Raw genomic sequence first — 12,171 nt, forward strand, 5'->3', positions numbered from 1 at the left:
AAGAGTCCTTTGGTGGGTGAAACTGCCCCTTGTCCGTCCTTCACTGCCAGAGGCCCCAATCTTCACTCCCCAAATGAAATTTCAGCAACATAATTTCAGAGCGCTTGGGGGGGGGGTTGCCTCCCAGAGGTCTTCTACTCCCATTTCCACCCCCTTAACCCCCCAAAAGCCAAATATAGTAAAACAAACTTCCTTACCACTTCTGTTAAGTCACTGCACCCCTAGAAAACTTCCTGCAGCCTTCCAGCTGGTGAAGGGAAGGAGCTGTTACCCGCCACCACCAACTAACAAAAGGATGTTTTCCTTGATCTGATACTACAATAATAAATCGACTGATCTTTAAGGTGCCAAAAGAAACTCAGACCCTTTTTTTTCCCCAGCACTTACTTCAAAAGACTAACATATCTACCCCCGCTGGAATTCCTCAGCATATTACAGCGTTTAGAGATTAATAGAAACTTTACCAGGCGCTGCTTAAGCGAAACCAATTCCCCGGAGAGCCGTTTCCCCACTCCCTTAATGAAATTCCAATAAAATTAAGTGAGCTGTTCTCCCAAAGTTTTATTTTGAAAGCGGTTCAGCTGTGGATGCAAAGAAAAAGTAGATACAACCCATCTTGAACCCCTAAGGCCTTACCAGATCTCTACAAGATTCATTAACCAACCCCTTTTTTCGGGCAGAGGACACACGCTTGGGGTCTCTTTCCAGGCACTTAAGCCTGTCTGCAGAATCCATCATGGCCGCTGGGGATTCACAGGTCTGCCTCTTTCCCAAAATGCAAAATTCCTTACAAACTAAGGAAGCTAGGATGTTAATTTTCTGCATCCCAGGACACATCCTGGGATGCATTTCATGTGATGAAGCATGAAATGCATCCCAGCTATGGTGCAGGGTCCCTGCCTGCCTGAGAGATGGGACCCCTGAGTTGTTTTGAAAACAAGTCACCATCTCAGAGAAAACAACTAGGCAAATTCTGGAGAGAATTCCGCAAAATTCTCAAATTTTGCTGGAGGCAAAAGAGGCTTGTGGCAGATGATCAGCCATCTTTAAAAAAAAAAATCACATCCCACCGGCAGCCACGTTCTCATCTTTCAAGAAAGGAGCTTACACAGAGAATACAGTGATGCTAAAATCAATCTGATATTAATGGTGGGGGGGGTCAGCAGCAACCCTTAGTTAGAGCTCTAAGAGTGGACTTCTGGCTTAAATTGCTTGTTCCTTTCTCCAAGTAAAGAGGAAGGGCATTTGTTTCACCTGGGCATCCCAGTCACATTTAACTTGGTACCCCGACGTAAAGCAGGGTCATGAATTCTCTCTAGCATCAGGAAGCATTTCTACAAAGTGATCAAAGATGTCCAAGGCAATTCGGAAGATAATCTCGGCTCCTGGACCCTTTCGCTCCCCTTGCAGATAAGAGGGGGGAAATGTCAGCTCGGCCTCAGATTCTTCATCTGTGTTGCAGCTGACATGATGATTCAGCCAGCTTAGATCAATGACATTTCTACATCCAGTCCCAGCTCTTAATGGATGGCCTGAGCCAAAGACACTTTACTGATTTCACACTCCCGTTGGCAGCTGCATAGAGGACGTTATGAGAAAATGATTTGATCTTCCTCCTGGCTGCCTCGTTCTTCCACCTTTTTGGGTCAGGTCTTGCAGCAAGGTGGGTGAAGGTGAAAAACAGCACCCAAAGTGTTCTCATTTTGATCTGGGGGGTCCAAAGCAGCGTTTCAGAAGAAAGGGACAATGCCTTCACGGTCAACGAAGGAGCCGAGCACAAACAAACAATGAGCTCACTCAGCAAAAAGCAGGGTGGACAGGCATGCAGGCTGGCTCAAGGGGAAATGCTGTAGGAAAAGCAGGCTGAAAGGAGAAGAGGAGGATTTAGGAAAGAGCAGGAAAAGGTTCCAGTGTTTGAATTGTAGTCCTACCACCAGACTGAGAATGCCAAACAATGCAATTCTCCGATGCACCGTATAGTCAGATCTTGCCGCAAGGACTTTGAGCAACTATGGGCAACACGTTTCTGTGATCAAGAAGCAATAAAGATAAATGGGATTGGAAACTAAGCCTATGGGTTGAGGAAATGGGACAGCCTGGAACAGAGATGACAGGGGGGAGATGTAGTAGCGCTCTTCAAGGCCCCTAGCACACAAGGCAGAACACGGTGCTAGCTTAAAGACTCCAGCTGAATGCTGGGGTGAATAGAAAGAGGGGGGGAAAGGGGAATGCACACATTTCCAGTAAGACTGAGCGTTAGCTTCTGCCTGGTGCTGAAACTGTCCAATCTGTGAAAAGGCACAGCTCAAGGTTAAGAGAAGGTCTTCAGCGGATAAAGCTGCCTTGTTCGAATTTCACCCTGGTGACCAAAAACCTTGAGAATGAGCTTTTCCTCAATGAACTGCTGATACGCTGGGTTTTGTAACAGAGGCTGGGCTCAGCACAGCAGCTCTCAGGCTGAAAGCAGATGTTCAGAGGACAATAGAAAAGCAAGCCTTTTCAGTCTGTTTCTTCGAAGTCCACAGCTGTTCCAGGTGTCCTGGGACCCCAAGGAGACCTAAGTTAGAAGAACTTACGGTGAGAGGTGAACAGGACTGCTACCGTGGCCTCTTTCTAGAAAGTGGGTGGTGGGGTGGGAAGGAGCGTGTGGGACCAGCGTACTTCAAAACAGTTGAGAAAACAGCTCGTCCTGGGCATGGTTGTGATGCCTTGATAGAAAAACATGTCCCAGATGAGGGACGTGAAGAAATTTTGGAAGAGGGCCAATAAAACCCATTATCTGAGCCCTGCCACAATTCAGTGCTCGAATCTTAATTTTATAAGCCAGATAATATGTTCCAACCAAGGAGCAAGCAAGATTCAAGGGACGAGACCATACAGTGCACTGATTTTTTTTTCCTGTAATATTAATAGCACTTGATTAGTCAGGAAGAGGATGTCCCTGTTAAAAAAACTGCCTCAGAATTCCAGTTTGCCTCACAGAGCAAAACAAGTTGGTATCAGCTACATACCTATGCATTCTCTACCAAAAGGAAAAAAAAGTGCAATGAGGATAGAACTGCTGTATCCATTACTGGTGGATCTGTTGTTATTAATTATGTTTATCAATGTTTCCCTCTAGCAGACAACAATGCAAATTGTACCAAAAAAAAACAACAACACCTTTCTCTCTCTGCTGCAGATGCAAAGAAAAAGGCAGATCCAACTTTTGAAAAAACAGCAATCCTATTTTAAGCACACGAACACACAGGCACACAAACACACAGGCTAATCACGTACATCTTTTAAGTCCATAAATTAGAATGTTACAAAACAATACCAGAAAGGTCAAGTGGTATTTTGGAATGCGTTGTGGAAGTCATTTTACATCCACAATTACAGCATACTCTGAGTCAGCGTAGGATTCAGGAGTGGGAGGGAGGCATCTCTTACAGTTTCCATTAAAATATTTTCAAAACTTGCCTGCCAACCAATCATCGTACTGATACTATTCACCAAGAGAAGACTGGGTGGCAAGTGGTGGGTGGGTTTCTCACCACCGTCCCAAAAGTTCTAACTTGCCCACTTGCTTTTATAAGGTCAAGATTCTGATAGTTGGTATCAACCTGGTCCCCAGGACAGAAAGGTCAGAGACCTAGCAGTTATGAATTTCAGCCCAGGGAACCCCACCCAACAGCCTGCTCTCTCCCCACTCCAAGGGGCTTTACACTCTACAAAATCCGCTCCCCAATGCAAGTACCTTATATAGTATGGGGTCCTAGAAGACCTCAAACTAAAGTCTCTGCATCCCTCAGTGCCTGATAGTCCCAGGGAAAAAGATTGACTGCTAATATTTTTGTGCCGCTCTACCCCAAACAAGGTCTGAGCAGGATGGATTGCACCAACTCTAGTGCACTTTGAGTTCTGTCCAAGGTCCTGAAAAATTTGCCTCCAATCTTCCCATCCTCTCCTCTCTCTCAGAATCATTGGCCCTCTAGCCTCTCCATGGACTAATCCAGACCAAAGAGCCATAACATTCGTTCCTGAATTGCCTCCAGCAGCTACAGCGCATAGTTCACCAGGTGGAGCCAAGGAGCTTATCTGGATGAGAACGTGGGCCCTTTAGGTACCGTTCCAACTGGAAATCGGAGCAACCCAGGATTTCTTAACCTGTCTTAGAGTTCAAGTGGTGAGTCAACATTGCTATCTAACTGAGAGAAGGGCTCAAGGCCTTTTCAATGGACAGAAGAGGCTTCCCTGCATTAAGCATTCTCTGATTTGGCCTTTGGCAGTCACGGGACTTCAAAGACTGTGAGTGGTTGTTTTTTTCAGGTGCTTTTACAAGACGGCCAGAAGACCCTGTAGACAGAATTTCCTGCAATGTCGCCTGGATCAGGTAACTTTCTGCAATTCTGAAACATCTGCTCAGGGAAATAATAATTTTAAAAAGCACCACCAGGGCAGTGCCTCCCTCTGTTTCCCATGAACTGTCAGCCTCCTTAATGCCAGAGGGCCAAGAGAGGCACAAAGGTGCACCTCATCAGGCCTGTGCAAACAGTTCAGCTGCTTTATCCCCTCAGCCCCTGAATCTGCTAGAAACAGACAAAAATCAGGTTCTGCAAACATTTCATTTTCCAGCTCTCTGAGGCAGAAGTCCAATTTAAGCACACAAGGTGGAAAATGTCATTCTTGTGCTGCACGCTTGGTTTTTGATCCAGAAAAAGAAAAATCCAACTACTGCTCTTTAAAAAATAGCAAACTCTAAACTTCCAACAGACTAACTGGGCAAACAGGCCCAGAAAGATGGAGGGGGGGGAGTCAAGGGGATAGAACAACAGCTCAACTTGTTAAATCCCTCAAGGAAGAACTTAAAGGCAGTACAACATACTTCTCATCAAAGCGTTCCAGGGCCAGATCTTCCCATCCCCAGATAAGGTTGAGAAAGCCTCCCCATCTGAAATTTTGGAGGGCCGCCCAAGCCTACCCAACAAAAATGGAGGTAGGTGAATTTCAGAAATTCACCAACTGCAGGCCTGTGCAAACAGTTCAGCTGCTTTATCCCCTCACCAACTGCAGGCCAATGTACCAATCTGAGTGGGCACAATGAATTACTGGGAATTGTTGCGTTTTTAATATTCATTGATATGTAAGCTTCACTACCACTGGCCATTGGTATTCTGCGTTTAGTTCTTCCACCCGTTCCTTATCTACAAAAAGCCCTCTCTTCTTAACTTGTAGCTGCTAAACTTTCTTCTGAAGCCTTCAGCAGCAATCTTGGGCTTCGGAAATCCAAGGAAGCAGCGTGTATAGGATTAACCCCATCCCTGTGTTTACTGGGGGGTTAATCCAATCTCTCTTTAAAAGCTATAGAAGGGTCAGCAGCATTAACTTTGGAAGAAGCCATGATTCTTGATGAAGGCTTGTCCTTCTATGTGCTGGGAATACTTACTTATGCTTAACTATTGATCTCCATTAATTTCCCCTACAAAGGAAGACTTCTGATTCCCGGTTCTTCCATGGACCCCTTTTCCAAAAGGCATATTCCAGTCCTTGGGACCGAAGCTGATTTTAGAAAATTGCCCCCTATTTCTGTTATGCTATCAACAATTTCATACCTGACTTTCTAAAAACTCTCAGATAATACAATCTTGATCTACTAATCAGTTTTCAAGTTGTCTATAAAATCTGGAACTGCCTCCGTTTCAGGGAATCACGTTAGTTTTAAGAGGAACAGGAAGCCCAAGTCTCACCTCGCTTGTGTTGAACGATTTCTGTTTTTCATTTCCTGAAGGATCCGACATGGAGAAATCAAGTGGCTTCTTTTTCAGTTCTTGGATTACCCAATGCATGTCCTTCACCACCACGAGGAGTTCAAGAAACTGAGAACATGAAGAGAAGCCCTTAAAGACTGGTGGGACCCTTACATTCTTCCGCAAAGTTCACAGGCTCCAATTTGCACTGGTGGCACATGGCCAAATTGTACTGCCTGACTCTCATCTTTCCCACAACCCAGGAAATACATGTTGGAAAGGACTATCCGATCTATCTATCTGCAGGCACTGGGTTAACAGGGTGCTAAACAATTAGGTAGGCTACTAGTTTCATGCAGAGGCGGCTTAGAAAAGGATGGGAGAACTAGTCCCATCCAAAGCATGAGGTAGACTACATGTTTGAGCTCTTTTAGTCTAGAATCTGACATTCCTCTTGATCTCTCTTGATTCTTATAGAACCTTGTAGAACTGGTGCTTGGATCCTGAAGGTCACCCCAGGCTTGTTCCTCCAAAGATCTCCTACATCTGGATTCCTTGCAAGAAGGCAGGCAGGCATAAAACAGTACTGACAGTGCAATCTCAGAAATGGCTACTCCAAAGTAAGATCCAGTGATGTCAATGAGCTTCCTCTTAGCCACGTATAGAGAGGACTGCAACAAGATGACCATACCTTCTTTTTAAGCTCCTCCAGAGACAGCTGGTCTACCTGAAAGTCCCACCGATGATCCTGGTCTCTTAGACAAATGCTCATGTAGGACGTCTGATTGGTCCAAGATAAAGGGGTTTCTTCTAATGAAAAAAGAAGAAAGAACAGTGTTTATTTCAGAATTCATACACTTTCATGGGAAAGGCCACTATGTGATCCTGCCCATTTGAAATTATATGCTGAATTCAGCACTTCTTTTAAAACAGCACACAGACTCTCAGTCAGATTTGTATGATCGAGGCTTGGCAATACCACAGTTGCTGGAGGGAAAGACACTTTCCTGTCTTCTCAGTAACATCACGGGCGTTGCACAGAGCACAGAGACCAAGAAAGAAATAAGGAAATCTTGGGTAGGAGGGAAGAAATTTGCCCAGATTTGTGGCTGGAAGGCATCTTGGAAAAGCCCACTCTGTTCAAGATTCCGATAAGGACAGAACCACCAATGCAGTAGATACCACTGGCATTTCCCCCCCTAAAGGTAGGATTCTGTCTATCTCCTCTCACTCTGAGGACATCTTCTCCTTGGACCTTCCATGGTGTAGGAGGACCCGCTACCAGAGTTGCCCAGGTGTCAAAGCCAAATGCCTGAAGAATAAGGCCCTGCTTCCCCTTTCAGCTGGAAAACCTTTTCTCAGGTGGGAGAACAAGAAAACCTGCTGAGCCAAGCTGCCTTCTGCTAACTACCGATGCTTGCTCCACAGAGAACTGAGCAGAATCTGAGGGCCCGTAGCTAAGCTTGATATTTGCCCAGAGTGAGTTAAACAGATACGGAGATTTATTTATTTATCAAATTTGTCACCGCCCATCTCCTCCGACCGGAGATGCTCTTCCCAGGCTAGGCTCGCACTCGGAGAAGAACCAAGGGCTGAGCCCTGAGCAGATTCAGTCTGAAGTTGAGGGAACTTCATGATCCTACAGCTGGAAGCAGCAAGTTCACCCCATTGCCTCAATCTCTGACCAGCAGGAATCATGTCTACGATCCACTACTTGACAATTACCTTAAAACAGGGTTTCTCAGCCTTGGCAACTTCAAGATGTGTGGACTTCAACTCCCAGAATTCCCCAGCCAGCCATGCTGGCTGGGGAATTCTGGGAGTTTAAGTCCATACATCTTAAAGTTGCCAAGGCTGAGAAACACTGGCTCAGAAGGTACCACCTTGAGGTCCTTTCTATTTTAGATTCTGAGTCATGCCGGGCAAAAAGCTGTTTGTTTCTCATTTTTTACGAAGCAACACGGTCTGCATTTAGCTGATACATCCTGAAAATAATGCAGACATGAAAAAGACTGCAAAAACGGGGGAAACAGCAGCTCCCTTTTCTATCCCACCCATGTGTTCCCTTTAAGTGAAAGAACTTCTACCTTCAGATTTTTTGTTTCCCTTCCTGACATCTGAAGACCCACAAGCTTTCCCACTAGCCATCAGCACGCCTTGTGGATCCGATGCAGAATTGTAATTTGCATACACAGCATTGTGTTTTTAAAATAACTTTTAAGCAGGTGCAAGAAAAACAGCGGGGGGTTGGCACGGAGGAGAGCGCGAGACAGGGAGATGTGAATTATTCTTCTGTAGTTGGATTTTGTGAAAACGAGACCAAGGTCTCGAGGGGAACAAGGGAAAGCCAGGTTAAATAACAGCGCCGAATTTTTATTTTGCTGTTGGCACAACAGACTGCAGGAACTGAATCGAAAAGAGTGGCTTATGTTGCTTAACAGGACAATTTGTGGGAAGGAAACCTGTCATAAGCAGCTTATTTCAAATCCAGATTACGCTCCGTAGGCAAGGGGGAAGGGAGAGGAGACTGGAAACTAGCAAGACCTTCCATCTCTAGTTACCAAGCTCGGCGAAGCCAGCAGATCACAAGAAAATAACCAGTTAGTTGAGCAGATCTTCTATCTTCCACAGGTACTTTTACAGGGGATCCATCTGGTGGCAAATGGTGCTACGTGACACCAAATCCTAAAGATTTTTTTTCCCCACTGGCAATTTCACCACTCCTCAGTCCTCCCTATTTATACTAATCTGAGCTGCCCACTCTTCAATCTACCATTTTTCTATTCAATATCTCTTTCCTACTTCCAGTTCGTCTCACAACTCCAGGCCCGGGCAACCAGAAGGTGTGGAGGCTACCACTAAGCCAGTGAGCTCCTTGGGTATCTCCTCCAAACAGACGTATAAAGCATATGCCAGCTGAGAAGACACAGCCCTGCTCGATGAAGCCAAAGGTCCACCTGGTTGGTGTTCTTTGTCCCAAGCTGGCTGACCAAATGCATCCAGGAAATTCACAAGAGGGTGACATGGCATGGATGCTACCTACGATGCAGCCATGAAGATGGTTAGCCCTGCGCAGCCCTTCCTCCACGGATCTATCTATTCTCTTTGAAAACTATCCATGTGGCAGCAGGCCCTGCATGTGAAGATAGCAAATTCCACAATTCAGATTCTAGATAGAGTAGATCTTCCATTTGTTAGTTCCAAAGCTACCTGCATTTTACATCAATGTTTTGCGTTCCTACACAATGAAAGAGGGAGAAAATGGAACTTCCATCCGTGCTTTCCACACTATGCCCGTCTCCTTCTGACCTGCATTCTAAGCCTCAAAATCCCAGTTTCCTCACCATTTCAGCAGCTTCTCCAGATCTACAACATAATTCCTGAGATGCAAGGACCAGTTCTGTCTTCCCTACATCAGGGCAGGTGGGAAGCTGGAAGGTAGCAGCCTTGTTTGGCAGAAAAGGGATGGAAGGAAACTAAGAGGATCCCATCGCTGCTTCATGTAGACTCATACAGAACAACCAGGGAGCAAACAAGGCCAACTGGTAGCGCAGATCATCCACTCAATGCTGGCTTAGCACAGTGGCTTCTCTGGTTGCAGTCAGAAAGCTTCCCTTTCACAAAATGGCTACCACAGGATGCATGGTCAGTCATCCTGATACCCACCCACCCAAAAAAGGGGCAGCAAAACTTGTAAGACAAGTGTTGTATCCCAAGAATAAGACCTCCAAATTCAGATGCGGGATACTCTTCAAAGCCCAGCCAATAGACAACAAACACTGAAAGAGATTTGCTGCCTTGGTTCCTCTCCAAGAGGACTTCATAAAATGCTCTTCTGGCGCTCATAAAATGCTCTCCTGACATACCTCGCCAGGGCAGCAGCTCGTTCATACGAAGGGCCTTCAGTTATCCTGCTGAGCTGAGGACAGCTTTGACACATTACCCTAAATGTTATGCGAATTACATTTTGCACAGCCCACCTGGAGCTCAGCCATTCACCTGTGGCTTTCTGTTCAAAGGGAAAGGGGTACTCTGGCACCTCTTCTGCTCACCTCCTTTCCTGTTCTCCCGGACTTGCTCTTCCAACGCTTTCCGCAAATTCCAGTTCTCCAGGATGCCCTCTTCAAGCCGCTGGCGCAAGGCAAAGATGGTGTTCAGCTCCCCCTGCAGGTTGTTTATGCTAATTTTTTAAAAAGAAAAGAAAAAAAGGAGAATTTTTTTTTAATTGAAGTCAGAAAGAGACCAAGCACAAAGCTCATCAAATATTTGGAAAAATTTTGCTCTGGACCTCTGGCACCATTTGTTCATACATAAAAGAACTTGCTCCAAAGGAGAAAGAACTAAAGTCGCTTTTAAAGCATTCCATGCTCTCATCTTGAAAGGACAGGATAAACAAATCTTTATAGAAGATTAAAATAAAGTTAGAAACAAATGCTTCACCTGTCCCCATTGTGGCATCTTTCAAACTTTTATGACATCCTTAGCTTCAGATTTATTTTTCTCCCAGCAAGGAAAACCACATTGACATAAATCTGTCTAGAATTTCTAAAGCCTTCGGGGAGATCAGTTAATCTCTTTCAGCAGATAAAGCATTGATATTCTCCCCAGGCTTCCAAGATCTCAGCCTTTCTCCTTCATTTATTTTATCTTCACAACAATCGGGCGAGGTAGGTTAAACCCAGGATGCATTGCAGAGCCCAATGTGCTGAATAAGCTTTACAACCAAATGAGAATTTGCCCGCATCTCCCTGAAGATAGATTTGGCCACTGCGGCCAGCAATTTAGGCTGGTAGGCAAACCTCTAGATGTTATGCACATTTCTACAATCAAAGGAGAGACATGAAAGGCTAAAATACCTAAAGGGTTTGCCCAGCCTTCTTCAGATAAGGGGCGGGGGGGGGGGGGAAACAGCAGCTGTTGGGGACGCTTTTTAACTAAAGTTCCTTCATCCAGGGAAGAAATTTTTAGAAAGGGGGGAAAAAAACCACAAAGGACTTTTAATACCATTAAATGCTCAGTTCTTTCAAAAAACAAACACAAAGGCAATTTTTCAAAGCCTGCTTCCTGATCCTCCATGAAATAACCTCCCCACCCCCTTTTATTTTTGAAACGAGCCAAAACAGTTGTTTGAAGTAACAGCCGGTCAGCTTGGAGGGAGATCTGGGAGGAGAGAGTCAAGGAAGGAAAGAAAAGAAGGGGCCCAAAAATGGCAGATCCCAGAACTGAGCAGTGCTTGGAAAATGAGTTAAGTGCATAAATACTTAAATGCCAAGAGGCTGTAAATTCATTTCCTTAATGAAGGGCATTACTTGATTAAAGGTGACGCTGGTAGGATTCAGCTCTTGGCAGAAGGCACAGTTGGGAAAGAAAGGCTGCACCCAAGATTTGCTCCATCACATGGAGGCACAACGGGGAGGGGAGACAGTCCCAAACAAAGGAACAAAATCTGATGTCCTTTAAGCTTAGCACTACATTGTGGACAAATTAATGACCTTCACCAAGATACTGTTGAGCCACTGAAGGTTCCTCTGTCCTCCTTCCCACGGTCCTGCTTTACAATTGTAACAAATAACATGGTTATTTCTGAATTGAGAAATAAAAAGGAAAGTCTTCCTAGCAGGACCAGCACTCATGAACATCAGAAGAGTCCTTCTGGGACAGGTCTTCAGCCCACCTAGTCCACCCTTTCTCACCCGTAAAGGCCAGTTGGATATATTTGGGATGCTCAGCACTTTCTTTAATGAGCAGACCAGCCATTTGGGGCCAGGGCCACACTGAAGTTGGGGGGGAGGTAATGCAAATTAGGTTAGGCCAGTATTTTATCTTTTGTTGTTGCTGGGGCTTCTTGGGTGGGCTGTGTGTGTGTGTGTGTGTGTGTGTGTGGTGGGAAGCATTGCCCGGATGTCACCCACAACGTGAGTCTGGACCTCTTGCCATCTTTACATTCAGAGGCAAAGCTGGATGCTCACCCATTTGCATCCTTCAGGGACTTGATCAGAGTTGAAAACACATCATGCTCTTTTCGAAGTGCTTCGAGCATACCTGCATATTCGGATTCCTTTGTTCTCTGTGTTAAAAAAATACAGCCTGTTTATCTTAAGCAAAATGACTGATGGCTTTTGGGAGCTCCTGTTTCAATCAGCCCATCTGCAACATGCAACAAGGACGGCAGTTCTAATCTAGGGATGCGCCAGCTGGACCACTCTGAACAATACCAGTCAACTCCACAGCATCATCTCACCTTCCTTCAACAACACCAACCCAGCTACTTGTGGTTTATTCAGCAACCCCGGCTGAGTAAATACAGTCAGGGGACACCACTGTCAGACCCCTGCAGGTCAACCAATCAGCCACGCGAGATGGAATGGGGAACTTTTAAGAAGATCATATCTCTAGTCCATGGAGATATATCATACTTACTTATTATATCTCGCTGTGATCA

At 45.3% G+C, this 12,171-nt stretch overlaps 1 protein-coding gene across 3 annotated transcripts in view; it reads right to left on the reverse strand.

Moving 5' to 3' along the window:
- The window catches only part of CDK5RAP2 (CDK5 regulatory subunit associated protein 2), a 61,777-nt gene that overhangs the window by 32,313 nt on the left and 17,293 nt on the right, over nt 1–12,171 (reverse strand). For all 3 annotated transcript variants that reach the window (XM_063316501.1, XM_063316500.1, XM_063316499.1), the window contains exons 14-17: nt 11,699–11,796; nt 9,782–9,909; nt 6,421–6,539; nt 5,730–5,858 (exon numbers count right to left, since the gene is read on the reverse strand). In XM_063316501.1, coding sequence (XP_063172571.1) covers nt 5,730–5,858; nt 6,421–6,539; nt 9,782–9,909; nt 11,699–11,796 — 474 coding nt within the window. The remainder of the gene's footprint in view (nt 1–5,729; nt 5,859–6,420; nt 6,540–9,781; nt 9,910–11,698; nt 11,797–12,171) is intronic.

The sequence above is a fragment of the Candoia aspera genome, chromosome 16 (assembly GCF_035149785.1).
Source record: "Candoia aspera isolate rCanAsp1 chromosome 16, rCanAsp1.hap2, whole genome shotgun sequence".
NCBI lineage: Eukaryota > Metazoa > Chordata > Lepidosauria > Squamata > Boidae > Candoia > Candoia aspera.